Here is a 27,321-nt window from a genome sequence, read left to right as displayed (position 1 = left end):
TTGAAGAATCCGCTTCCACCAGCGCAGAAGCGCCTGACATTGCATGGAAGCGAAGCGCGCAGCCTGCCCGTCTCACGTTGCCTGACAGCCAGAGCGACCAATAGCCTGGCCAAGCCCGCCCAGCAGGGCGGAGCTCGGGAGTGGGAGGAGAAATGGGCGGGGCTGCGTCAGAGGTGAGGGGCGCGGCTTGGCCGCGGTGGGCGTGGCTCTCCGCCCGTCTCCAACTCCGAGAGGTTTCCCCGGGGATTCAGGTTGCGGCTCCGGTGTCGTCGGAGCTGCGCTTCTGCTGCAACTTCTTCGCAACTTTCCCCTGGCTTGGCCCGAGTCGCGGCCGCGATGTCCTCGGTGCAGGTGCTTTACCCTCCCAACGTGCACCGCTGCAGCATGCTCAGCTCGGCGGCGTTCCCCAAAGACGAGCCGGCGCAGGGTGAGTTGCTCCGCGGCCGCGGCGGAGGCGCAGTTCGGGGGGAGACGGGGGCGGGAGCTGCGAGAGGACCCACCGCGGCTTGATAAGAGTCGGGGTCAGAGCGGATCCCTTGCAATGGGATCTCACTCGTCTTTGCCCTCCGGGGATCCTCACGCTGCCCATCGGGGGGCAACGGGCTTCCTGCTGCCCGGTGTCAAAACTTCTGAGAGCCCACCAAAATAAAAAAGGGGCTGCCTCTTAGCTGCGCCACAAGCTTATTATATTGGCTTTGCATTATCGGTTTAATTCTCGCAGCCTCGTGCAAACTTAATTTGCTGAGAGTTTTCTACGAGAGGTTCCCTAACTCCTTGCGCTCCTCCGAATGAGCGACAGGGAGATCGAATGAATAGCCGTCCCGCGGAAGGTGACATCCCCTCTCTGATCGGAGGCTGCAGCGCGTGGCCGGGTCGTTGACACGAGTGTGCGATCAGATTGCTTTTAGTCAGCGCTGGGGATCCGTAGAGCGACGACGCGTCCCTCTGCCAAATGCTCGCAGGGCCGTGAAACTCCGCTTCTCCTCCGCTCCTTTCCTTTGATCCGCTTGCTAAGAATGCGAATTAACGATGGAAACCCAATCTTGGGCTAAAAGATCCCCGCATTGCAGGGGGTCGGGATGGATGACCCCGGTGGCCCCTTCCAACTCCACGGTTCTATGATTCCGTCAGTGTGTCTTACATTTGCAGAAGTTGGAGCGGTTATTTCCTCGGCCTGTGGGAGGGAGCGCGCGGCTCTTGAGAAACTGCTCCGGGAGATTTCCATTCGGTTGCCTGTTGCCAAGTGCGACGAGGGGAGCAGCCGAGTAGCCGCTCAGTGCTGACCTCTGCAGGCTGGTTTTCTGCGTTCCTTTGCTACTGCGTTTAAATATTCATTTTTTCCCACCAACCTGTTGCTCACCGTTGGACTCGCAACTCCCACCATCCACAAAACGCTTGGCTATACTGGTTGGGACTGGCAGTAGTTGAACAGCATCCAAAAGGCAACAGGTTCCCCACCCCTGGCAAACCAGTTCGTCGGGACACTCACTGGGTGACTGTGGACCAGTCACCGTTGATCTGCCTAACCTACTTTTTACAGGACTGGTGTTGCTAAGAGGGCAAGATGGGAGCGAAGGAGAAAGCCATGCAAGGTGGCCTTTGAGCTTCTCTGCAGGAAATGTGGGAGATAAAGGTGTACGCAAATTAAACACCCATTGGTCTCCACTGAGTTGAATGGGGGAGGGAAGAGAGAAGAAACTTGCCTTGTTTTCTGCACATGGCCTTGAAACCATCCCAGAGTGGACTCCTTTGTGTCACAACAGCTGTCGAAAAAAAGAATAAGCAGTCCGCTGGCTGGGTTGGCAGACTTTGCTGACCAGAAAGAGTGTCACCCTTGAAAATAATTGACCTCTTCTCCTTTGCCGCTCTTTCAACGTATTTCACATAATGGCCTCCTTTATTGTTACAACGAACCTGTAAGATAGGCCAGTAGTGTGAGTGAGTTCGTAGCAGAGGCAAGGTTTAAAGGAGGTCTTTCTCAGCTCTCTGCCTTTTCCGTCACTCAGCTGCACATGCAATAACAGGGCCGGCCCAAGACACTTTGCTGCCTGAGGCAAGGGACACGGCACACACACACACACACACAGGCTGGTCAAACTCGGCACCTGTCCCAGGACAAGACCATCCACCTTCCCTGAGGCTTGCTTAGGGGGACACTCCCCCCACAAGACTTTCTGCTGCCTGAGGGAGTTACCTCACTCTGCCTAATGGTAGGGCCAGGCCTGTGTGACACCCCCAGCACCTGTACCTATAGTAAATGGGGTTCTCCTTTGTTTTATTGACACAGGGAGATGACTGAAAATCTGGGCTACCTTTATCTTAACTGGGGGTGGGGGAAAATATGTTGGCATGATCCTTTCCTCCTCTGCTCAATGACTGCTTGCCCATGAGGAAGAAACACACTAGTGTGTCATTGTATTTTGCATCCCTCTGGGACATTCCCAGTGATTTATTTTTGGATTGATGCTTTAGGACTTTGGCCTCGCAGCTTTATCCCACGTGGCTGTGCTTGTGTTGTGTCCCACAAAGGTACACAAACAACAAAGGTGCCTGTTTCTCTGTCCAGCAGACGGGAAACAGCATGTTTCCTGGGAATCTGGTGAGGCAAACTCCTGTCCCATCAAGGTGCCCCCACGCATCACCAAACCCACAAGTTAGCCCTCTCTCGGGGCTGAGCAAACATCGCCTCTGCCTCCTGCCTTGCTGCTGTGCTCTGTGACGTGGGCAGTCCCGTATCAAAGCATTTGTGGCTATTCCTCCCTGTCTCCAGGGACATTTCTGGGATTCCAAAGGAGCTTAGATAGATATGACAAGGCTTGGCTTATCATTTGGAAGCTTATCATTTTGAAGCTCGTCTTTGCGGGAAAGTGAAACTTGCTCTGCTGCAATGGAAAAGGTGATGTGGTCATCTGGTGTGTCGCTGAATGATTTACACTGATTTGGGGGTGTCTGCTCGGCTGCAACGTACTCCTCCTCGCTTTATTGAGTCAATGGGGTTGTTGTTGTTAGTCACTTCCGTAGCTGGCTCACGCCCTGCTTTAAAGAGGAAAGGATTTATGGCTGAGAATACGCAATGTGTGCTCGGATTGATCAGTCCCAAGTCCGTGCACTGGTGGCAGATATGCACTAAGGCTGATCCTATAATATTATTAAATGCAGCCTTTTGAAAGGAAGATGTGGCGAACCCCTGCTATGCAGTGATATTTGCTATGCTAAATACAAACCCTGGGATTCTTTATTATAGCATTGGAGGCTGACCGCTGGTGATATGGTTTGGCTAACTTTTGACCTAGGCAGCCAAGAGTGTGTTACACGCCAGGGCATTTCCACTTCCATTTCCAGAATACAAAATGCGGAGTCATAGAAGGGGATGCATTGGCTAGTTCCATGGATTTGCAAAACAGCAGTTTTTGTCTTTGTGGACATACGTTCTGAATGGCTGAACTTCTGGTCTGGCTTTGTGGCAGGAAATACTTTGGGTCAGCTAAGGTAGTTGGGTCCAGACCTTGAGAGAGCGCTGCTGTGCTCCTTATTAGGGAGAGCTGTGCAGAACAGGAAAGGTCCCACGAACTGCAACAAGACTGCAATACCCCTAGGGCCGCCTTTCCCAGTCCTTGAGGTGTGAACTGATCCTGTGCTTATCATTTGAGGCTCTTCTTCATGCACCCCCTTTATGAGAGGCCTGGAGGGAGGCAACATGAGACTGGGCCTTTTCTGCGGTGGCTCCCCACTTATAGAATGCTCTCCCCTGGGAGGCTCACTGGATGCCTTCATTACAGGCAAAAACGTTTCTCTATAACCAGGCCTGGGGCTGTCAATCCAATGTCTTTTAAACTGTGTGGGTGGGTGGGTTATTGATTTTGTTTACCACTATGGTATTTATAGGGACGAGGGTGGTGCTTTGATCTAAACCACTGAGCCCTAGGGCTTGCCGATCAGAAGGTTGGCGGTTCGAATCCTTGCGACAGGGTGAGCTCCCGTTGCTCGGTCCCAGCTCCTTCCAACCTAGCAGTTTGAAAGCATGTCAAAGTGCAAGTAGATAAATAGGTAACACTCCAGTGGGAAGGTAAACGGCATTTCCGTGCGCTGCTCTGGTTCGCCAGAAGTGGCTTAGTCATGCTGGCCACATGACCCGGAAGCTGTACGCCGGCTGCCTCGGCCAGTAAAGCGAGAGAGCGCCGCAACCCCAGAGTCGGTCACGACTGGACCTAAGGGGTCCCTTTACCCTTATGGTATTTATAAACAATATTATGGCAATATAATAAACAAACTTGTACCACCATGGCAAGGAAGGGGGCGCCGGGAGACACTCTATGCTTTCTGTTGGACACTCAGGGTCTCTGGTCAAGCAAATCTAGTGGGGGGGGGAGCAAATCTGGATTTTAAGACTGCAGGTATTTTTTTAAAGTGGGTGGGTGGGACGCTGGAAGCAATAGGGGCACTTGCTATTTAATTAAAGAGGCGGAAGGCGAGCAGAGTGTCCCTCTCGCCCCGCGAATCAGTGGAGGCGGAGGGCGAGAAAAGGTTTCCCCACCTCTTTCTCCTGCTTCACAGCCGTTGCTGGTTGCAACTCAGCCCACACTTCGGAAAGACGAAAGAGGGCTGGTTGAGCGATGGCTTTTGATGTCCGGGGCAGGAGATCTCCCAAAGCTACCAAGAGCTGGGCTCAGGCAGCAAAAATGCGCGGTGGGGTCCGGGGAGCGCGTAGATGCGGAGCATCTGCTAGCAGCTAGCGGACTTTGCAAGCGCCAACTTTAAAATAGTATATCGCACGTGGGTCAACAAGCGGCGGCGGCGGCGAGGAGAAGCGTAAAGGGTCCTCGCGCGGCTCTCCTCGATTGGCTGCCGTTGCCTTTTCCATTCGTTTAAAGGACTCCTGCCTGCTGCGCACCCCGCCCCGTTTTGACTGCCTTGCGCGCTTCTCCCTCGACGGTTTCAAAGCCTCGCCCTGTCGGCGGCCGAATAGAATTCCTCCTTTTACCCCCCCCACCCCACACACGCCTCTTCTGATTGGCTCGGCTTTTTCGCGGCTTCCTCCAGCTCGCCCCGCCATTGGCTCAGGTCGGCGTGGAGTTGGAACGTTCGTAAAAGCGAAGGAATTCCGAGGCGCACGCGGTGGGGGAGGGAGGAGCGGCCACACACATACACACAAACAAGCAAGCAAGCACACGCGAGGCAATCTTGGCCGGAGAGTGACCGACTGACCAGGCCATGCTCTTGGCTCAAGGCCCCATTTGCCACCAGGGTCCCGAAGGGCCGCCGGCCGCCGATGCAGCCGAAGAGGAGCCTCGCTCCGCGGGTAACAACAAGGACCACGTGGGGCGGTTTTTGTGAATGGAGCGAGCGGGGTGGTTTTCGTTGTTGTTGCTTGCAAGCAAACCGCAGCCGGTGTGGGTGTCTGGCTGGCTGGGCGGGTCCCGGCACAACTCGCCACGCTGATGCGCTGCTTTCCTTTTCTCCATCCCCCGCAGGGAAGGCGACCTTGGAGACGCGCTACCGCTTGGGAGCGTTGATTGGGAGCGGCGGTTTCGGCACCGTCTACGCGGGGACCCGGCTCAGCGATTCTCTCCCGGTGAGTGACCGATCGGCGTCTTTTCTCTCTATCAGTCGCGCGTGCATGTGTAGATACACTTACTATGTACATTATAGAGACACAAACACACGCGTAAATGTACATAATATCTACACATGCACGCGCAACTCAAATGGCCAAATGCCGTGCAAGAAGTCAACCAGCGGCTTTTAGGAGAGATGGAAATAAATGGTATACAGTGGTACCTCGGGTTAAGTACTTAATTCGTTCTGGAGGTCAGTTCTTAACCTAAAACTGTTCTTAACCTGAAGCACCACTTTAGCTAATGGGGCCGCTGCGCTGCCACTGCGCAATTTCTGTTCTCATCCTGAAGCAAAGTCCAAGGTACTATTTCTGGGTTAGCGGAGTCTGTAACCTGAAGTGTCTGTAACCTGAAGCGTCTGTAACCCAAGGTACCACTGTATTGGGTAGTGGGGGACACACATAATCAATCAACCAACTGGTCACTTCTTTTACTTAAAGAACATCCCCAACGTTATTTAAAATAGATATAAAGCAAGAATAAAAACAACCTGAAACACTCACAATAATATGCTTAAAAGAGCATTAAAAGTTCTTAACCTGAGGTACTATTTCTGGGTTAGCGGAGTCTGAAACCTGAAGCGTCTGTAACCCGAGGTACCACTCTATTAGGGTTGTGCAATTCTGGGGGCTGGAGTGGAATTAATGATCCATGCGAGAGAGAGAAGAAAGAGAAGCCAGCAGCGAACAAAAGGGGAGGGGGAGGCGTGACTCTTGCTCCAATTCGGGGCTGCACCATGCACGCTGGCTTTGAATCCCAGGTTATCGGCTGGGTTTCCCTTTCTCCAACCTGTTCTGTCTCTCAGAGGGTGTGTTACTGTCCTGGATGAGTGTGCGCCTGGACTCCTTGCTATGCTCTGTTCTGCTCGCTAAGCCTTTGGCTCCACTTTAGGTGCTTGGAGCACACAGTGGCTCATCAGTCCGGTTTCCTGGTAATAGTTATTAAGGAGGGAGAGAGCGAGAGCGCAAGCAACACTCATCCCGCGATGAGGAAGGCATCACTGCTGTTTAATATATGTGCAGTAGCCATGCAGGCCTATGCTGAGTTCCAAACTTGGAAATTAATGCAGCGGTAGTAGTTTAATAATATACAGCTGCAGCAAATAATGATGCACACCTGTTTATCTGCTACTGGCTGTGCTTGAGTTACAAAATATATGCATGTTGCATTGGTTGTGTGTGACTTGCAGGTGTGTTAAGTCACTTCTGTCAGTGGGCAAAATCCTGGGTGTTCTGAAGGGAGTGGTTGGGAAGGTGTGGAAATTCCTTGGTTCTGTATTTTTTCAAGAACTTCTGGGGGGTGCAGAGTCAAAAGCATTAGGACTGGATACTGAGGCAAGGGGCAGTATGCTATTTTGAAGCCTGAATAAAATAAGCCCTGAGAAGAAAAATTGTGGTGGTTTTCTCTTTGGAAGGGAGTGTAGCTCCATTGTGGGGGTTTTAAAGGTATTCTTATTCCCAAAGGGAAAGAATGGCTACTACACCGGTGTTTCCCAAATTTGGGTCTCCAGCTGTTTTTGGACTACAATTCCCATCAACCCTGACTATTGGTCCTGTTAGCTAGGGATGATGGAAGGTGTAGTCTGAAAGCAGCTGGACACCCAAGTCTGGGAAACATGGATCTACAATTTTAAGAGCTCTCAATCAAGTAAATTCAGGTGTTGTTAAGAAAAAATAATTACAAAAACACCAAACCCCCCTGCTGTACATTTGCAGCCATAAATAGAAAATCCACTATTTCCAACAAATAGTTCTCTCTATTCCTAAGGGGTGGGGGTAGGTAGGGGCAGTATACTTTTCCAGCAAGGAGACATTAAGACCTTCTTTCTAACAGAGAGCATTGAAACAAGTACAGTGGTGCCTCGCAAGACGAAAAGAATCCGTTCCGCGATTCTCTTCGTCTAGCAGTTTTTTCGTCTTGCGAAGCAAGCCCATTGACGGCTTAGTGCTATTAGCGGTTTAGCGGCTTAGAAAAGGGGGGGGGAGGAAAAAAACCCCGCAGGAACTCACAAGACATTTTCGTCTTGCGAAGCAAGCCCATAGGAAATTCGTTTTGCGAAGCACCTCCAAAAAGGAAAACTCTTTCGTCTAGCGAGTTTTCCGTCTTGCGAGGCATTCGTCTTGCAGGGCACCACTGTAATGTGGTATAGTACACTCTTTCCTTCAGAATCTTACATTATAAGGGGCATTTCTGTTAGAGCAATCTCAAGCCTAAGATGACATGTGCCGAAATTGAAGCTGAAATTGAAATTAATGTAATCAATGCTCTCTCTGTAGAGCCTTTGGTAAGGCTTGGTAAAGAAATGCAACAACTCCATGAGAAAATACCACATTGTTCAATTTAGACATTTCAGTTTGTTGAAATTCTGGTTTGCATGCCGTTAAAATATTTGTGAGAAACTCTGCATTAGACAGGTACCAAGTAGGCCTTATTGATAAACTTGCTTATATATAATCTTGAAGCTTCAGCAACCTGCCATGGGTTGGAATCCTTTCATAGCTTGCGGAAGATGACTTTCCTTTGTGCAAAGAGTCCACGACTAGACAGTTGCTGGATCTGGTCTCGCTCCTGGGTTGCAGCAGGGCTGGCTTTAAGTTTGAATTGGGGTCCTGAGTGAAGCGCCCCCTGGTGGCAGCATGGCCAGCAGCTGGGTATGGCCGCCATATAAATCATTCCTCTCTGGGGTATCGTGGGGAAATGGCAGCTGGGCTTGGCTGCCTAGTGTTGCTTGGAGGACCGAATTGGAAATAAAGAAATACAGTGGTACCTCGGGTTACATACGCTTCAGGTTACAGACTCCGCTAACCCAGAAATAGTGCTTCAGGTTAACTTTGCTTCAGGATGAGAACAGAAATTGTGCTCCAGTGGCACAGTGGCAGCAGGAGGCACCATTAGCTAAAGTGGTGCTTCAGGTTAAGAACAGTTTCAGGTTAAGAACGGACCTCCGGAACGAATTAAGTACTTAACCCGAGGTACCACTGTAAACAAATCAGAAGGGAGCCCAAGGCAGGTGTTGGTGGCGAACCCCTGGCAGTTGCCCAAGAATGCCACATAATAATAATAATAATAATAATAATAATAATAATAATAATACATTATTTATACCCTGCCCTTCCTGATTCAGAAAACTGGGTTCAGGGCAGCTAATAACAAATTTAAAACACTTAATTGATGCAACAAAAGCAGCATAAAATACAGTATAAAACGTGAATAACAATAAATTCAGAATTCAAAAATCAATTTAGGGGGGAAATCTTGGCACTTCCTCTAGGCTTGCAGCCTGACCCGAGACAGGTCACAACAGTCATGCTTATCTCTGTGCATTGTGACATGGGGTTCGTGCTAAAGGTGGGTGCAAAATAGTGCTGGGAATTCTGCAGTAGGCTTGGCTTCCTAACAGCATTCTCCTTCCCTCCTTTTGCAGGTGGCCATCAAGTATGTTGCCAAAGACAGAGTCTTGCAATTCCAACACATGGTGAGTTGCTGCTCTTCTGCGCCGTTTCTCTTCCCGTTGAGGCCGCCTGACTCGTTGAGCGATGGTGCCAGAGGTTGCTCTCATGCCTGTCTCCCTTTCTCTCTCTTTCCTTCCTTCTCCAGAACGGCACCCTGGTCCCACTGGAAGTCGTGCTGCTGAAGAAGGTGTCTTCCTCGGGCTGCCGAGGCGTCATCCGCCTCCTGGATTGGTTTGAGCAGCCTGACGCGTACTTCATCGTGATGGAGCGCCCCCTCGTCTCCCAGGACCTGTTTGACGTCATCACTGACAGGGGCCCACTCCCCGAAAGCCTGGCCGCCGGCTACTTTCGGCAAGTGGTGGAGGCCGTGCGCCACTGCCACCTCTGCGGTGTTTTGCACCGAGACATCAAGGACGAGAACATTCTGGTCGACCTCCTGCAAGGAGACCTAAAGCTCATAGACTTTGGCTCGGGGGCTTTGCTTCGGGATGCTCCCTATACAGATTTTGATGGTGAGTGTGTGTGTGTGTGTGTGTGTGTGTGTGTGAGAGAGAGAGAGAGAGAGAGAGAGAGAGAGAGAGAGAGAGAGAATGCCAGAGACCACCACTCGGCGACAGGGCACACACGCTTTTCTTGCAAAACGGTCCTGGGTTCAAGTTCCGACATCTCCAGGGAGGGCCGAAAGATTCGACAGCAGCTACACTGCTGTCGGTATCAGCAAGCCGTTGCCAACCTTTGGGCTTGTGGTTCTTTTATTTTTATTTTTATTCCCCTCCCCCCCAAAAAAATGCTTTTTATTGAGATTTAAGAACACCAACACCAACCAACAAAAACATCAAATCTTATTGCATATTACATATATCCTACTTTATGCCCCATAGAGCCGTTGACTTCCGTCTTTCCCTTCCGCAAGTTTTCTTATTCCAATCTATAATTCACAGTTTCATTGGTTAAAAATTACACCGTGACATAAGATTTAATTCAATCCTGCCAACGGTTTCATATTTCTACAGTTCTCACTTATATAAACCATAAATTTACTCCATTCTTTTGGGTACTTTGTCTCCTCCTGATTGTGAATTCTGTGTGTCAATTTTGTCATTTCAGCATATTCAACCAGCTTTATCTGTCATTCCCTTACAGTCGGAATCTCCTGTAACTTCCACTTTGGGGCTTGTGATTCAAAACATCTGGTGGGCACCAGGTTGACGGCTGCATGGGACTCAGTGGTCCCGATGCCAAAGGTGGCAGGTTTTTGGTTTTGCAGAGAAGCACCCAGGAAGGGAACAAGCTAGGAACACAAATCAATGTTGGCGGGCAGGGAGGTCAACCTCAGCCATTTTTTTTTTTGCAGACTTTGGCCTAAATCTGAACCATAGTTCAGACCTCTGGCAACAGCTGTTTGTCTTTTCCTCCTAGCAGCCTTCTAGGAAGGAGAATGAGGTGAGGGGATGTCAGAAAGAGAGAAGGGAGAGAGAAAAGGGGTGGCAGGAAGCGAAGGAAGACCAGAAGGGGATAGTCCTACACACTGCTGGTTTCGTCTGTCTCACAGACAAGAGTGCGGCCCTGAGGAATATGGCCGTTGGTGGGATCAAATATTTCCTCCCCACCCCAGTGTCAGAGGAACTGTCTGAAAATGGGCTGCAGTCTCCCTACGAGAAGTACCGGAAGTTGTTATGTGGAGGTTTGAGCAATTCAGTGTCTCCCCGCGTCCGGTTTCCACATAGCAAAGCACATTATAGGCCATTGCCCATGTAAAATCAGAGGCTTTGGGTTGTGCCTTTTGTATTTGACCAAACTGGGTATATAGATCTGGGAGTTGTCTTCTGAGCATATGTAAAGTAAGCTAAAGGCCTAAACAGTCTGCTCTGTTCATAGGTTGACCAGCCTTTTTCTTGCTCTCTGGTGCCATTGTTGCATCTTTTGGATAAACACAGGTTGCAAAATAAAGTCTTGCGGCAGCTTAATTTTTGGCCTGAAGGTGTACACTCTTATTGCTGTCACATTGGATGAGTTACTCCTTAATTCAGTGTAGCCATCCTGGTTTACACACTCTTCTCTCCCCCCCCCCCAGTGTTTACACGGAGAAGAAATTCCAGTTGGTCAGTGGTAATTGTTAGCTGGTCTGTTTGTATGCGCAGTTGCTCCAGATTGCCTCATCTGTATTGGTGTTCTCTTGTGTGTGCGCACCCTAAGGTCATTGGCCTAGATGCCACTGGCCTGTAAACCTGATTTCCCGTTGCGATACCTCAAAATGCAGGTAAAGGTTCGTACGATGGAATGTTGTTCCACACAAATCAATTCTCTCTCGGGGCATTTGTTTATTTATAGAGGATCATTTTTAATCTGGAGGGTGTTTCCAACTCAGAGTGGATCTGCTGAAATAAATGAGTCCCTGTCTGTTAATTTCAGTGGGTTTTTATTCTGAGACACGACCCGCAATTTCACTTATCCCCTCGAAAAGCCCTCTCTTCCCATATCAAATTCTGCTTGTGTCTTGCATTTTACATTGCAAACATTTCTTCTTAGTGCTTTGTAAACATAAAAATGCTTTTAAGTAAATAAAACTGCAGATAAAACACCCCATTTTACAGATGGGGGGACTGAGGTTGGAGCAGCAGTACGCCAGTGCCAATTCATCGTGGAAGTCTCATATATGGGGGAACCTGCTGCCCTAGGCTTCTTTGGGAAGAAATTGTGGGATATATATATTTAATAAATAACACAAACATTTCATATCTGGTTCTTTGAATTTAGGCAATGGTGGTGGTCCTGCTCAACATGGGTGAGGAAGGGGCAACCTGGGGGGGGGGGATTTCGTAACTCTGTTTCTGGTTCCTTTGGCACCTCTCCGGGTATGTTTTCACCGGCTCCTTTCCATTCTTACAGGCACCCGGGTATACAGCCCTCCTGAGTGGATAAAATACCACCGGTACCATGGCGTGTCTGCCACTGTGTGGTCCTTGGGCGTGCTGCTCTATGACATGGTGTGTGGGGACATCCCTTTCGAGCGCGATGAAGATATCCTCCTTGGGAAACTCCACTACCACTGCAGGGTATCCTCAGGTACATACACTACCCTAGACCCAGGCCAGTGGATATTTGCAAGGGTGCAAGAAGAGGCTGTATCTCAGTTTACCTTGAGATAGATGTTAGTCAACAGAATGCCAAAGTTAATTAGCCAATCTTTAGCAGGGGTCAGCAAACTGCGGCCCACCGGGTTCGTAAATATGGCCCGTGGACCCTGCTGCCCACTCGGTCAGTCCCCGTGCTGCGGCTGACTTCCGTGACACTGGCACGGCTTTGGATTGGCTGTAGGAAGCTCCTGCAGCCAATCCAAAGCCGTGGATGCCTCTGGGCGACGCCCCTTCCTTCCCACTGAGACGGCCGTGTGTGGCCAAGAGCTGAGCGGGAGGAAGCGGTGACACTGGAGAGGCGGCCACCACCACCCAGGCCAGCGGCCTGGGCTCTGCACCCCTAGACCCCTGGCTGAGGCAGAGGATGATGACGCTGCCAAACATGTGGGGGAGGTCCTTTCAGGAGAGGGTGGGTCCGGCCCCCCACAAGGTCTGAGGGACAGTGGACCAGCCCCCTCCTGCAAAAGTTTGCTGACCCCTGATCTTTAGGACAAGTTTTCTTTTTCTTTATTTCTTTTTTTCAGTCAAGATGCTTATTTTTGTTAGACCAGCAATTTCACCCCTGGGTTGCTTAAGAATTCTTAATGTATGCTTCTTGAATTTGGCAACTCCTTTGTACAGTGGTGCCCTGCAAGACGAATGCCTTGCAAGACGGAAAACCCGCTAGACGAAAGAGTTTTCCGTTTTGGAGGTGCTTCGCAAAACGAATTTCCTATGGGCTTGCTTTGCAAGACGAAAATGTCTTGCGAGTTCCTGCGGGGGGGTTTTCCCCTTCCCCCCCCCTTTTTCTAAGCCGCTTATCCGCTAAGCCGCTAAAAGCCGCTAAGCCGCTAATAGCATTAATCCGCTAAGCCGTCAATGGGCTTGCTTCGCAAGACGAAAAAACCGCTAGACGAAGAGAATCGCGGAACGGATTCTTTTCGTCTTGCGAGGCACCACTGTACTTAATTTGTCACTGAGCCCTGGAGTGCCACAGTGGTTTGGACTATGGAGTGTTGGTAGGCTCATGTGACAGGATACTGCCCTTGGGGGTGGATTGGCCTACCTCGTAAAAGCTGATTGAAGTCTGCTCCATCTGCATAGCACTTCCTGCTTCGTTCAGTTGAAATGAGCGTTGTTGAATTGAATAGACTGTGCTCTACTGTAAATAATATCCTGAATACCCTTGGGGAAAGTAATAATCTTCCGACTCCTATTCTTATCTCTTAAAATAGGACTAATTGTCAGGCATTTTGGGATAAGTTCTTAATGAGGTGCAAGGCACGAAGTGCTTTGCAAGGCAGGGATAACATAACTCAAGTCGGCAGATCATGAGGCTGTTAATCTCAGAGTCATGGTTTTGAGCCCCACTACAACTCCCATCATCCCTGGCTAGCACAACCCAATGGTCAGGGATGATAGGAATTGTAGTCCAAAACTGCTGGAGACCCAAGTATGGGGAACACTGGACTTAGATGATCCTCGTGGGCCATTCCAACCCTGCAATTCTTTTGGTTTTTAGGGGTTTTTGAATGTTTTATGTAGTTTTGTGGTAGTTTTATGTAGGTTTTATGTAGTTTTCATTGTTTCTGCATGGGACAATGACAATAAAGATATCGGATATCGTATATTCAATGATGTGAGGAAGGGCTATAGCTCACTGGCAGAAGGCCCCAGGTTAAATCTCTCCAGGTAGGGTTTTGTGGGAAAGGATCCTTCCTGAAGTTCTGGACAGCTGCTTGCAGCCAGAGTTAGGCTACGGGCAGTGTTAGAAACTCAGGTATCTAAGCTTAGGCACCAAATGGCTCCTTAAACCAAGGATAACAGTCACCAAAGCAGAATGTCTGGCTGCCATTTTTGGGCATGATGGCTCTAAAGTCTTATATTTCAAAGGATGGAAGTGACTGTGATTGATTATCACTTAAACATCTAGCTAGTTCAGATGACAACCTTGAGCTATAGGTTAAGAACTTTGGGAACTTTAAACAAGTAACTTGATCCAGGAACAGTCCACATACACATTGGCCTATTCCTACCTCTTTTTCTTAATGGTGACACGGACCATTCATAACATAAGAACATTCTTCACAGCTGTGTGAGGAGGGCAGTGGGATGGGTTAATTGAAGATGAGCTACAGCAATCACCTATAACGTTGTTCGCTGCCCCTGCACAGGGAAAGCATTTTGGTTCCTGAAATTCATTCCAATTGTGCCGATAAAATATAACGGACAGAATTCTACAGGATGTGTTATTAGTGTGTGGAAACAGTCGAGATCCAAGGATCCCCTGGCTTGCACCTCCAGATGGTGGAGATGTCAGGCACTGTCCTGAGGCCAAGACACCTTTACTTGGTCGCAAATGGTTGGTAGCCAGGTGCAAAATGCGCCTGGCTAACTTCGAACACTGGCCCATGGGTTCAAAAACTGGTCCATGAGCTTCGTTCAGGTGATTTGCAGCGCGACCACATTCAATGTTCATATGTTCATATTGCTGCTTTTGTTTCTTACATTCTGTTTGATGCTGTTCCAATACGGGACTACAATATCTAAGGAACAAAAAAGGAATAAAAACGCAAAGCACATCACAACTACTACAGCAGGCAGAAAAACCATCAAATGGTGTGCCAAGACCCTCAGCCAGTTTCCAAGTGGTCCCTGGTGGTGGTGGAAACAGGTTAGGAACCCCTGGTGTAGGATGAGTTGAGCTTTCCAGAGCAACGCCTTGACTCCGTGCAACTTCCTGTGTGTTCCTATTGGGCGGTGTAATAACCATGGTTCTTTCCTGCTTTGACAGACTGCCGTCACCTGATTGAGTGGTGCCTCTCGCTGGCCCCAGAGAACCGGCCTTCCCTGGAGCAGATCTTGGCCCATCCATGGCTCCTTGCCTTCTTGGAGCAAGGCGGACGCAAAGCCCAGCAGCCCACAGTCCCCAAAGCCGGCACGAGCCTGTGACTCTGGTGGCCTCTGGACAGCAGTATTGGGGCGGGCCATCGCAGAAAGGATGGACGTATCTCGGTTTCTCCTGCGACGACAGGCTGACATACTCGTTATTCCTGCTGATAGCTGAGTTCCTGCCCCTGGGTGGACGACCTATGAAATCCCAGGCCTGTGGCAGGGACGCTGCCCACCCCGACTAGACAGGGGGTCTGGCATGCAGCCCCTGACCCCCAAGACAAAAGAGACCAATGAGCTCTGCTCTGTTTACACAAGGACTGTCCCCGTTCACCAGTGAGGGCTGCAGAAGACTGACAGCGAGTGAACAGTGTTTGAAGCCATCCGTGCTGGCTTCCTCTTGTTACGCCTTTCAGTATTGGGAGTTTGGTGGACCTCTGGACCGACCTTCATGCGCCAGGACTGGATTGGCGTTTTGATGTCACGCCGGGTACGGGGGGGGTGTGTGTTTCTTCTGGTGGCCAGCTGCTTATTTATTTGGCGTGACGTTTCTTTGGTGGGGAGCCCCGGGTTCTTCCTCGTCCTCCTCCTCCTCCTCCTCCTGTTGTTTTTTTGCTAAGCCATCATCTACCTGCTGTGGTTTTTTTGGGCGTAGAAACATTTTCTCCGGCCCAGCCGGGAAGTGACGTGGTTATTGTGAACAGCCCCCTGCTTCCATTCCTGTCCAGCCATTCCAAGTCTGAATCCAGTTTCCTCAAGTGCCTTGACTTGATGGGTGTGTGTGTGTGTGTGTGTGTGTTTTACCCCCTCTTCCTTTCCCTTGGGGGAAGTTAAAGGGGTGGCGGGGGGAAAGCGGGCCCCACTTAACCTCATCAATAAGTGAAAATGAGAGAAAAAATAAATCCATGAGTTGCTGGGTTTCTTTCTCGGAGTTGATTGAAACCCCTGGTGTCAGGACTGTCCCGTACAAATGAGGACCTGTAGTTGTGTTTGCCGCTTCGAAATTGAAAGGCAAGATTTTGGAACTTCGGAAAGCACTGGCGCTAGGTATTTTGGCCCTGCCAGCCAATCAACCACTGATGGAAGAACTTGCTGTTTCTGTCTCGGCAACTTGACGCTCACAGTGGAAGAGGGGTTAGCCAACTTGGTGCCCACCAGATTTGGAAGTTGCTGTTGAGGCTCCCAACTCCCATGAGCCCCAACTTGCATGACTGATGGTCGGGGGATAACGGTGGGAACTGCTAGTCTGGTGGGTACTGAGTTGGCTATTCCTGCTGTCTACTTTTCTCACCAGTTCCCATCTGTCAGCTCCTCCTTCCGGGAGATCTTGAAGTTTGGTCTTCTGCTTGTGGCTGCGGCAGAGTGTTGTTTTCTCCGCCCCCCCCCCCTCGCCCCCCAGTGGCTCTGATCCCAGTCCACCCAAGTGGTAGCCTGTAAACGTGAGGTCTTTATTAGCAGAGAAGCAGGCCCGATGGCGCCACAGATATTTTTCTGAAGCTGAACAAATCCTCATTCAGCCACAGGTTGAGTGTCTCCCCACCTTCGTTTGTGTGTGTGCGTGCTTTGGAATCTGAGAGAACAACAGGAGCCTATAGCATTGACTCTGAATCTTGGAGGTATGTTTCCCTTGGGGGCACCTGAAATAATTAGGCCAATGCCGCCTTGTCTTTGTAATGGGAGGTTGTTCTTCAAAAGAGTGCTGGCAGGGGCTTGGTCAGCTCCTTGCATTGGCCCCAGAGAGGATCTGGGATATGTATTTTTAAGGATAGCTAGTTGGGCCCAACCTCTGGCAATTCAAGCCTGAGTGGCGGATCAACGCCCTTCTCTTAGCCCGAGTCTCCTCCGATCCCTGTAGAATTTATTTATGCCAAATCACATGAGGAGAGGAAAATATTAGCGCCAGGGGCCACTAAATCTGACAATGGCGAATTGACTTAGGCCAAATTCACACTGTGCATTTCCAGCACCGTGATATACTTTTAAACATTTGTGGCTTTTTCCAGAGAATCCTGTGAGCTGCAGTTTAAGGGTGCTGAGAGTTCCCAGAGTTTCCTACAGTTCCCAGAGTTTCCTATGAAGAGGGATTTAATCGCTGTGAAGGGACTAGTGGTTTCTTAACAACTCTCGGCACCCCTTAAACTGCTGCTCCCATAATTCTTTCAGGGGGAAGCCATGGTTGTATCATAGTGCTTTAAACACACGGTGCGAAGTGGCCCTGGATGCTCATCCAGTTATGTCCTCGTTAGCCAGGTATCCACAAATCACGGCCAGCCTTAAGAAGCAAACCTATTGCGTGCTGGTCACAAACCTGCCCCTCCGCAGTATGAAAGGGACAAGGGTCTTGCATGATGCCACGCCGTGTTCAAGATCCAGGGGTAGCTTCCTTTTCCCAGTTCTTACATTGGAAAGGAGAGCAAGAGCTCAACCCACTATCCTGAAGATCTCTGGGAAGCAGTGAAGAAACTTTTTGCAGGTGTTTCCAGGGCTCAGTGTGGCAACGAGACTATTCCCCCCTCACACACACACTAAGGACGATGCTTCCCTTGCCATGCTCAAGCATACATCCCTCAGGGGCGAGCCAGTAGGTGCCTGTGTAGACCTCTGCAGCCACACCAGCACGAGACCCAACTGGTGAGTTGAGCCAGCCTTGCAACGGTTTCTAATACTGCCTTCCTGAAGGGCATACTGACACAAGCAGAGTGCTAGCCAAGGGAGATGGGAGCTGACAGATTCCAGCCTGGGGAAATGCCAGCATCGCTTTCTGAGCCTGCTACCTCTGAGCAATGTTGCTGAAGAATTATTTATATGCCAGTTCAGGATTTGATTTCCATATCTCTGGATTTTTTTTGTGTGTGTGAATTTTGTTACTGCCTCCCGTGCACATTTGTGCAACCACATAACACAGTGCCTCGCCCATCGTGGGCTCCATCATCTACCAAGCCCCTTTCCGGGATTAAATAAACTTTTTATAAGAAAAAAGAAGCAAATCTTGTCTTTCGTTCTTTTGTGCAGTTGATCAATCGCGGAGCTTTGCATTTCTGGCAGGGCCGGATTTAGGTTTGATGAGGCCCTGTCCTTTGTCAACAACAACGTGTCGCTGTTTTTTGTGTTGAATATATGCTATATGGTCATTTATGGACCTAGTAGGTATCTAAAGCCATTTGCACATGCAGAATGTAGGCACACTATATATAGAAATGAGCAAACCAGTGATATTTTAGGGAGCAGGCTAGCATTACTTACATTATAGGAGCCTACACAACACAAAACACTTGCTGTGTGTAGGTTTCATTTAATTTGTTATATTTTGGAAATGTACACTCAGCTTTTTTTTCCCTTTAATTTTTTGGGGGGCCCTTAAGAGAGTGGGGTCCTAAGCTATAGCTTGTTTAACTTCAACGTAAATCCAGCACTGAATTTTCTGGTGCTGCATGTGTACCTACCGCCACCATATCAAGGCTGTGGGTGCATGAGTTTAAGGGTTGCTTTGCAGCTGAGGAACACCCTTGCATTGAGTTTGAATGAGACCAAGAAATGGAGGTTGGGTTGAGGCTTGGTGGTTGGGTCAAGGTCACCTGGTGAACTTTGTGCCCGAGTAAGGATTGGATCCCAGGTCTCCCAGTCCCTTGCCTGACACACTAAGCGCCATGTCACACTGTAATTCATAGCACGGGAAGGCTTGATCTGCTCTGACCAAACTCTGGGCTAGCAAGTTTGGTCTCTTGCATCCTGGAAGTCTGCGTGAAGCCTTTCCTGCTTCCTTCAAAGTTGCAGTGGTAAACCTTCCCAAGGGTGTGAAGGGAATTAACTGGCGGTGTTGCAAGAACACCTGGAAACAGCTGCAGCGATTGACTTGGAGTTGCACAAGCTTCTGAGACTGATTCAACCTGTTCTTAATCATCTGTGGTTGCACACAGGTTGATGAAGCACAGGGAGTTGTCCCTAGAGCCTTCGCTGGGGTAGCGTCCGGTCGGAGGGGTGGAAAAGTTGGCCGAGATCACAAGCCAAGCCTACTGCAATCTGTGGTAGTCGCCCTGCTAAGGAAGTGGCCAAGCGTTTGTGTGACACGATTGTTGCACGCCCAGGGCGAGGGAGAATCTGGCTCCCCGAGATGTGTGGGATGTGTCTGCTGTTGGCGTGAGGCAGATAAAACCTGTAGTTTTGCTCTTCAGGTCCTGACAAGATCAAAGCCCAGCCTTCAACGCCCAATTTAAAAGGGGTGTGTTTGTAACACGGGGATATAAACACTTCTTGTGCTGGGACGGTTGTTTTTTAAGACACAAAGCTGTCGATGCCAGTCGTCTCGGGTAAGCCATGCCACCTACCTAAAATGGGGTTTAAGGGTGGGGAGAGCGTGTCCTGCGAACTTTGTGGTGGGTTGCTAAAGGTAAAGGGACCCCTGACCATTAGGTCCAGTCGTGGCCGACTCTGGGGTTGCGGCGCTCATCTCACTTTATTGGCCGAGGGAGCCGGCGTACAGCTTCCGGGTCATGTGGCCAGCATGACTAAGCCGCTTCTGGCGAACCAGAGCAGCGCACGGAAATGCCGTTTACCTTCCCACCAGAGTGGTAGCTATTTATCTACTTGCACTTTGACGTGCTTTCAAACTGCTAGGTTGGCAGGAGCAGGGACCGAGCACCGGGAGTTCACCCCGTTGCGGGGATTTGAACCGCTGACCTTCTGATCGGCAAGTCCTAGGCTCTGTGGTTTAACCCACAGCGCCACCCGCGTCCCACAGGTGGGTTGCTAACAGTCTGGCTAATTCAGCCTGGTGATTTTCACGCAGGATTGCTTACCCCGCAGCAAAGGAACCGAAAAATCCATCCAAATTTACCCAGCCATTTGCATTTTCTTATTTTTTTCTCTGATTCATGGAGTACAATATTAGAGTTATCTCGATTCAGTCTTTGAGCTATAGCTGTCAACTTTCAGATTTGAAAATAAGGGGTCAGCAGCCTCACCTGTCCCGGGGATAGTCTATGGGATATCTAACAATCCGGAATAGCAGCGGGAAGCAGTGGGAAATGGCGCTGGAATAAGGGGATTTCCTGAAAAAAAAGGGAAGGTTGACTGACAGCTATGCTTTGAGCGCTGGGTGAAAGAACTGAAATGCCAATTTCTGCATGCCCCCTCCCACATTAAGATTGCTGCTGAGATTTGGAACAGCGGCTTCTAGTTCGTAGGTGATGGGCTGAATCGCTGTTCTGTGTCAACTTGCACACTTTTAACATGTGCGGAAATGTTCTCCTTGATGTAGATCTGGTTTTCAGCTTTCACAGCATTCGGAACACTTGGGCAACGTGTACCGCAGAAGAAAGGGAGAACAGCACAGAGATATAAGTCCTAAAAACAGGACATATGAGTGGGATCTGCAACAAAATGTTGCAGGGTAGCCTCACCTAACAGGAATGCTCTGTTTGGGGTTCCGCCAGCCAGCTATGCCGTTCTCTAGGGTGGAATGTTTCACACACCCCACCCCCATTTTCTGTTTTTGATATCTATAGCTTATTAGGGTTTTCAGCATTGTTTACAATTTACAAGCACGGTGTGCAAACAGACATTTTACTTTATTTTTTTTATAATAATTTTTATTAAATTTTCCATTATACAATTTCACCATATCAAATTTTTTTCACAAATTTCAACTTTTTAGACTTCCATCAGATTCTCTGCAAATCATACATATTTTTACATACTTTACGCATTCTTAAATTTAATATTGCCTTTTAGTATACCCTTACTATCCTATTCCTTTTTAACAATACTCCTCTAACTTTCACAAAACTTATTTAAATCCCACTAGCGTTGTTTGTTCATCACATATACTTTTCAGATATTATGTAAATTTTCCCCAGTCCTCGATGAACTTGTGATCCCGCAAACAGACATTTTACTTTAACCATGACTCCTGAGCAAGCTTGGTCCTCACCCGTCCCAATTTATAATAATAATAATAATAATAATAATAATAATAATAATAATAATAATAATGATGATGATGATGCAAACTTCGGGTTCCTCTGAGCGTCCTTATACCACCCTTCTGCTTCTTGGTGGTGCTATTTTAGTTACAGTTTTGTCGGCACCCACCCTGAGTTTGGTAATAGAGGGAGTGATTATGTTTGTGTATCATATTAGTGAAAGAAGCTGAGGAAACCAGTATCTTGAGCCTTTGTTAAATGCAGGAAGTATTTTTTAAAACATTTTTTTAAATAAAAAAAATCTTGCTCTTTGCCTTTTGCCCAGTCCTGCAGAGAAATTAACCGAACCAGCTATAGTTCACTGCCACCTCATTGAGAAGCTCTCTGCAATGTTCTGTAGGTACCTGAAAATCAAAGGAAGAGGGAGAGAGTGGGAAAAGAATTGGTCCACACACACCCCACACACAACTATAATTTCAGATAGTATATTGGAAGTAGGGATGGAGGAGAAACTCAACTCAGTTCATATTCAAAGGTGAATCTATCAAATCTGCATTTGAGGTTTGAACTGAAACTTAATCATCCTTTTGAAATTTGCATGTATCTGAATTTTGCAATGCACTCATCCAACCAATGTTTACCTCCCCCCCCCAAAAAAAAAAAAATATTAGGGGAAGTCCTGCATGAAAATGATTATGTTCATGAAAATCGCTTGCCAGAATGTGTTACATTAGTCAAAGCTACCCCTAAATGTGTGTACTGGGAGAAATTCGATCTAAAACACTGATGGATTTTCAAGAAGGTTATTTTTCTTAATTGCAAACTTGCTGCTGGAATGTGGAAAACTGAAATTGATATTGGGAAAATGGAAAACCGAGAGAACCAGTGTTGTTATTGTTGTTATTACAACAATTAAAACACGATAATAGAGTGTTCGATCCCTGATGGGAGAGGAAGAATTAGTTGTCTGGTGGTGGGAGCACTTAGTAGATTCAGCTTGGTCTTCCTTTCTGCTGTTTTACAAACTCATTGCCTGCCTCATGCTTTGACTCTGAGCCTCTGGGACAGGGAACCAAATGGGAGTTTGGGCCATACTAATTCTGCAGTCATTAGGTTTATTACTTGATGACCTGTTTGAAACTACCATAAGTTGCCTCGCCAGGCTTTCTTGGCGCCCTCAGGTGAGAACCAGCCAAGGTGGGTAGTGCCAAGAAGATGGCTTGGTTTACTCACACGCCCAAATTGGCATGTTGGAAACTCAAGCAGGGTGAGGAATCTGCTGCTCATCCAGGGAAGGAGTCAGGAGTCAGGTCATTGCTCATGAACTTATCTGGCTCGAAACCTAACACACATTTCCTGAGTCAGTGGAAAGCAGCCAAGAGCATCGGTGCAGTAAATATTGTTTGGGGCATGTGCTCAGCATGAGGTTGAGTTGGGTTTACCTGTGCAGCCACGTAACCTGCATTTTCTGCGGTTGTGTGAATGAGTCCTAGGAGTATTGTGCATCACTTATATTGTTTACACTGGTACCTCAGGTTAAGTACTTAATTCGTTCCAGAGGTCCGTTCTTAACCTGAAACTGTTCTTAACCTGAAGCACCACTTTAGCTAATGGGGCCTCCTGCTGCCGCTGCACCGCTGGAGCCTGATTTCTGTTCTTATCCTGAAGCAAAGTTCTTAACCTGAAGCGCTATTTCTGGGTTAGCGGAGTCTGTAACCCGAAGCATATGTAACCTGAAGCGTATGTAACCCGAGGTACCACTGTACTTCAAAAAGGCTCTGTTCCATGCACACAAAAATGCCACAACAAATTTGTTAAAAGGCTATGGATAAATATGATACATTTTTTGGTGTGTAGTGGCTTGTGGGGGGGAGTATAGTTGTACCTTAGAAGTCGAACGGAATCCATTCCGGAAGTCCGTTCCACTTCCAAAACGTTTGGAAACCAAAGCATGGCTTCTGATTGGCTGCAGGAAGCTCCTGCAGCCCCAATCAGAAACTGCAGAAGCCCTGTCGGATGTTCGGCTTCCAAAAATAGTTCGCAAACCGGAACAGTCACTTCCGGGTTCGCAGCGTTCAGGAGCCAAAACGTTGAAGAAGTAAGCTGTTTGAAAACCAAAGGTACGACTGTAGTTCTGTTATAGTCCTCTGAATCAAGGGAGACATGGTTGTCTGAATGCTTCACTACCGTGATCATATCCCAATTTCTGCTTCCTGTGACATACCCATGTTCTCCCACACCCGGTGCTTACATTTTCCAAAACTTATAAGGGGTCAAATAAATTGGGTTCTGCATTTGCATCTGTTTGCCCAAAGCAAGAGGTGGGGATGGCATTTGGCCTCACTTCTTTCCACCTAGAAATTAACTGGAGTCCTGAGTTCAGGGGTGCTGCACAGTCAACATGGGTAATGTAATAGGTGAAACTGGCTCTGATACATTGAGCCTTCAATATCTGCGAAGGAGTAGGCTGGTTTCTTCCTTGGAGCCCTAAGCTCATTGGGTTGTAAATCTACATGGCTTTGCAAACAACATACATTTAAAGCAGCGCCGGCCCCAAAGAATCATGGGAATTATAGTTTGCTAAGGGACGCAGGTGGCGCTGTGGGTTAAACCACAGAGCCTAGGACTTGCCGATCAGAAGGTCAGCGGTTCAAATCCCCGCGACGGGGTGAGCTCCCGTTGCTCGGTCCCTGCTCCTGCCCACTTAGCAGTTTGAAACCACGTCAAAGTGCAAGTAGATAAATAGGTACCACTCTGGCGGGAAGGTAAACGGCGTTTCCGTGCGCTGCTCTGGTTCGCCAGAAGCAGCTTAGTCATGCTGGCCACATGACCGGAAGCTGTACGCCGGCTCCCTCACCCAATAAAGCGAGATGAGCGCCGCAACCCCAGAGTCGGCCACGACTGGACCTAATGGTAAGATGTCCCTATACCTTTACCTTTAAGGGTGCTGGGAACTGTAGTTCTGCACCAAGAGTAAGCTACAGTTCCCATTATTCCTTTCTGGGAGGGGAGAGATTTAAAGGTGCTTCAGAAGTGTGCTGTGTGCTGCAGCCAAAGTGGCAACGCAGAAGATATCCAGACTGTTTCAATCCAAGCATTGCAATACAGGGGGAACGGGTTCACATCTGTCACAAGGCTCAGATCACCTTCCTCTCTGGTGAAATGTATTCAGCTACATCATTGCTACAGGGTTATAGCAGACAGGATCCTTTTAGAAAATGGGAAGAACAGCCAAGAGTGTGTACCGAGCGCAGCCTTTTTGGTCTCCACAAAATGGCCAACCAGATGTTCCAGGAAACTCTCAAGAAGGTGATAGTGAGCCGTTTGCAACAGCTAGTATGCCTTTACCTCCTTCCTGACTCCTATGCAATCCCCTCAAGAGGCAATTTTGAACAATTTGCTAGTCATTACTTGACTACCCTTTCCCTCCCATGCTCAGTAGTCTTAATCATGGAGCTGCCAGACGTCTGGATTGTCCCAGACATTGACATCCAGATCTGAGGCAGGTCAATCAAAAAATCTTCTCTTTTTTTGGCTCAACAATTTTTGTGGTTTCTTTTAGGGGGGGAAAACAACAACTTTCAGGGTGTTCTGGTCTTTACTTTTTAAAACAGAGCAACCCTACCTGATCATTATAGCACAAAAGTTTCTCCTTGCCTGCGCCGCAAGCTGCTGCTTGCTTGACAGCTCAGTAATTCAGATTTTTTAAAAAGCAGCATAGCATAAGAACAGAATACAGTGGTACCTCGGGTTAAGAACTTAATTCATTCTGGAGGTCCGTTCTTAACCCCAAACTGTTCTTAACCTGAAGCACCACTTCAGCTAATGGGGCCTCCCGCTGCCGCCACGCTGCCAGAGCACAATTTGTGTTCTTATCCTGAAGCAAAGTTCTTAACCTGAGGTACTATTTCTGGGTTAGCGGAGTCTGTAACCTGAAGCATATGTAACCCGACGTACCGAGCTTCTGCTTCACAGCCCTGTTTAGGGAAGCTTTTAATGTTTAATAGGTTATTGTATTTTAATACAGTGGTACCTCGGGTTACATATTGTCAGGGGCTCAGGAGCAGAAGCACAGGGAAGAGGGGAGATGGAGAGCGAAGGGGAAGAATCTGAGGGCAGCGTAGGGGAAGATGACAGTGGCCCGAGAGATTCCATGAGCCTCTCCAGCAAATCGGAAGATTCACAGAAGGGGGCTCCGATGGCCAGGGCAAGGGGGGTCCCGGGAGGGACGCACCAGAAGCTAGGGGCCAGCAGCGACTCCCAAAGCAGCAGCTGGAGATCGGGACCAGTTTCCCCACCAGAGCATAGCGGGGGGGAAGAGTCCCATGTGTCAGGGCAGGCTTCCCCTCCAGTGGGGAGAGAAGATGAGTCAGGGCTGACCACGCCTCCATCGCTGAGTGAGGGAACGGAGGGGAAGTCAGATCCAGCTGGCCCCCCCGAAGGGGGAAGCAGTGACAGGAGCAGTGTAACGGTCAGGAGGAAGGTGGCCGGGTGGGCGCGCGCGCCAAGTTCAAATGTACAGGCGCGCGGGACAGCAGGGAGCTCGGATTGGGAGCCAGGTCCTAAAGCACGCCGGAGGCAGGGGGAAGAATCCGGGGACTCTTCAGCATCAGAAGAGTCCAGAAAGGGCAACACCCCGGCGGGCAGACGGACCCAGAGGAGGAAAGAACAACGGAAGAGGTGGAGTAAGGCTAGAGTCTTAAACTGGTGTCTAGGGGGAGGAGACTCAGACGGAGCTTCGGCGGTCTAGGGTTTAAGACGTAGAGCTGCGTGCTACGGCTTTGGAATGGAAACTGAACTTCAATAAAGACTTTTGTATATAACCACGACCTGGCGTTGGTCCTCTGTGAGCTGGGACCTTGGGCAGCTCTGACACATATGCTTCAGGTTACATACACTTCAGGTTACAGACTCCGCTAACCCAGAAATATTACCTCGGGTTAACAACTTTGCTTCAGGATAAGAACAGAAATCGTGCTCCGGCAGCGTGGCGGCAGCGGGAGGCCCCATTAGCTAAAGTGGTGCTTCAGGTTAAGAACAGTTTCGGGTTAAGAACGGACCTCCGGAACGAATTAAGTACGTAACCAGAGGTACCACTGGCCTGTCAAGCCCACCTTCCTGTTCTCACCCTTGTCCACAAGAAGCTTGTAAGCAGATCATGAGTGCGACAGCACTATTCCTGCAGGCAAAATTGCTGGTTTTCAAAGGTGCGTTGCCTCCAGATGTGGATGGAAAACAGAGCCATTGCGGGAGTGAATACAGAGGTCTGTCCTGAAACTTCCAATGTTTCATGAGGTGGCACAAAGCTTCATTAGATAGCAAAAAAAGTTCTAGCATTAGGAAAGTAGGAGAGAAAACGTGTCTCTCTCCACTTTCTACACACACCTTGATTTGGTCCCAATAATTGGACGCAGGGCCCATCCTGGCCAGCTCTGCTAAAGGGAAGGCCCAACTGCTCTTAGCTGTGAAACCAGCATTTCTTTAGCATCCACATTTAAAAAAATAATTACTTTATTATTTCTGTGCGTTGAGCCATCCGATCAGCATTTGTGGGCTAGGAATGGGTGAAACTGACCATTTCAGTTTCTCTAAGTTTCCTGTTTCCTCGAGTTTGTGATTTATTTATTTATATATTTATTCTTAAGCCAACATGGACATTCGCCAGCATATTAGTATAATTTTCTCATAATATACATATTTTTGCAATGTTAACAACAACAGCAACAACAAAATTTATTTATACCCCACCTTCCCCGGCCAAACAACAACAACAACAACAACAACAATAATGAATTTTATTTATACCCTGCCCTCCTCAGCCAGAGCCAGGCTCAGGGCGGCTAACACCAGTAAAATTACAGTAAAAACATTATAGGAAAAAAACCCAATTTAAAATACAGGTTAAAATGCAATTTAAAATGCAGCTTCATTTTAAAAGTAGCCCATAGATCAAAACCATAAGGGGAGGGAAACATAAGGGTCAGACTGAGTCCAAACCAAAGGCCAGGCGGAACAACTCTGTCTTGCAGGCCCTGCGGAAAGATGTCAAGTCCCGCAGGGCCCTAGTTTCTTGTGACAGAGCATTCCACCAAGTTGGGGCCAGTACTGAAAAGGCCCTGGCCCTAGTTGAGACCAATCTAACCACCTTGTGACCTGGGACTTCCAAAATGTTCCCTAATACAATGCATTTTTGCATGTTATTTCACTAATATATGCATTTCAATGCACACTTTAGCATTCAGAGAAGTGTGAATTTTCAGAGGATGTGTGTGTTTTGATTTGTGTATTAGGTAGATTTGCCTTTGTATGAGAACTTAATAAAATT

General features: G+C 48.5%; 2 protein-coding genes and 1 long non-coding RNA gene across 6 annotated transcripts in view; 2 read left to right on the top strand and 1 right to left on the bottom strand.

Moving 5' to 3' along the window:
- The window catches only part of LOC307209225, a 247,000-nt gene that overhangs the window by 134,416 nt on the left and 85,263 nt on the right, over window positions 1-27,321 (bottom strand). The window lies entirely within an intron of this gene.
- Window positions 1-27,321, top strand: part of LOC307208838 (epidermal differentiation-specific protein-like) — a 73,551-nt gene that overhangs the window by 43,579 nt on the left and 2,651 nt on the right. The window contains exon 1 of one of the 3 annotated variants that reach the window (XM_079963834.1): window positions 19,116-19,382. The exons of 1 other annotated variant lie outside the window; for it this stretch is intronic. The gene's annotated coding sequence lies outside the window, so the exon portion shown is untranslated. Of the gene's footprint in view, window positions 1-19,115; window positions 19,383-27,321 lie in introns of those variants that run through there. One more of the 3 variants, XM_079963832.1, reaches the window with a different exon arrangement.
- On the top strand, window positions 208-16,581 carry LOC307208926 (serine/threonine-protein kinase pim-3-like). 2 transcript variants are annotated; one of them, XM_079963968.1, is made up of 6 exons: window positions 208-427; window positions 5,472-5,572; window positions 9,040-9,090; window positions 9,213-9,579; window positions 11,957-12,133; window positions 14,978-16,581. In XM_079963968.1, the coding sequence occupies exons 1-6, from the start codon at window positions 337-339 to the stop codon at window positions 15,133-15,135; spliced, it is 945 nt and encodes a 314-aa protein (XP_079820094.1). In that variant the 5' UTR covers window positions 208-336; the 3' UTR covers window positions 15,136-16,581. The 2 variants fall into 2 exon arrangements, with proteins under 2 accessions (XP_079820094.1, XP_079820095.1); XM_079963969.1 differs by lacking the exon at window positions 208-427 and adding an exon at window positions 5,202-5,299.

This window comes from Podarcis cretensis, assembly GCF_951804945.1.
Source record: "Podarcis cretensis genome assembly, chromosome: 2".
NCBI lineage: Eukaryota > Metazoa > Chordata > Lepidosauria > Squamata > Lacertidae > Podarcis > Podarcis cretensis.
The sequence above is the reverse complement of the archived record's forward strand: the minus strand, read 5'-3'. Positions and strand labels throughout refer to the sequence as shown.

Coding starts and splice junctions, on each gene's coding strand:
- LOC307208926 (XM_079963968.1), top strand. CDS start 337: ATGTCCTCGGTGCAGGTGCTTTACCCTCCCAACGTGCACCGCTGCAGC. Junction 9,580..11,956: donor TCCCTATACAGATTTTGATG/GTGAGTGTGTGT, acceptor CCATTCTTACAG/GCACCCGGGTATACAGCCCT. Junction 12,134..14,977: donor CCACTGCAGGGTATCCTCAG/GTACATACACTA, acceptor CTGCTTTGACAG/ACTGCCGTCACCTGATTGAG.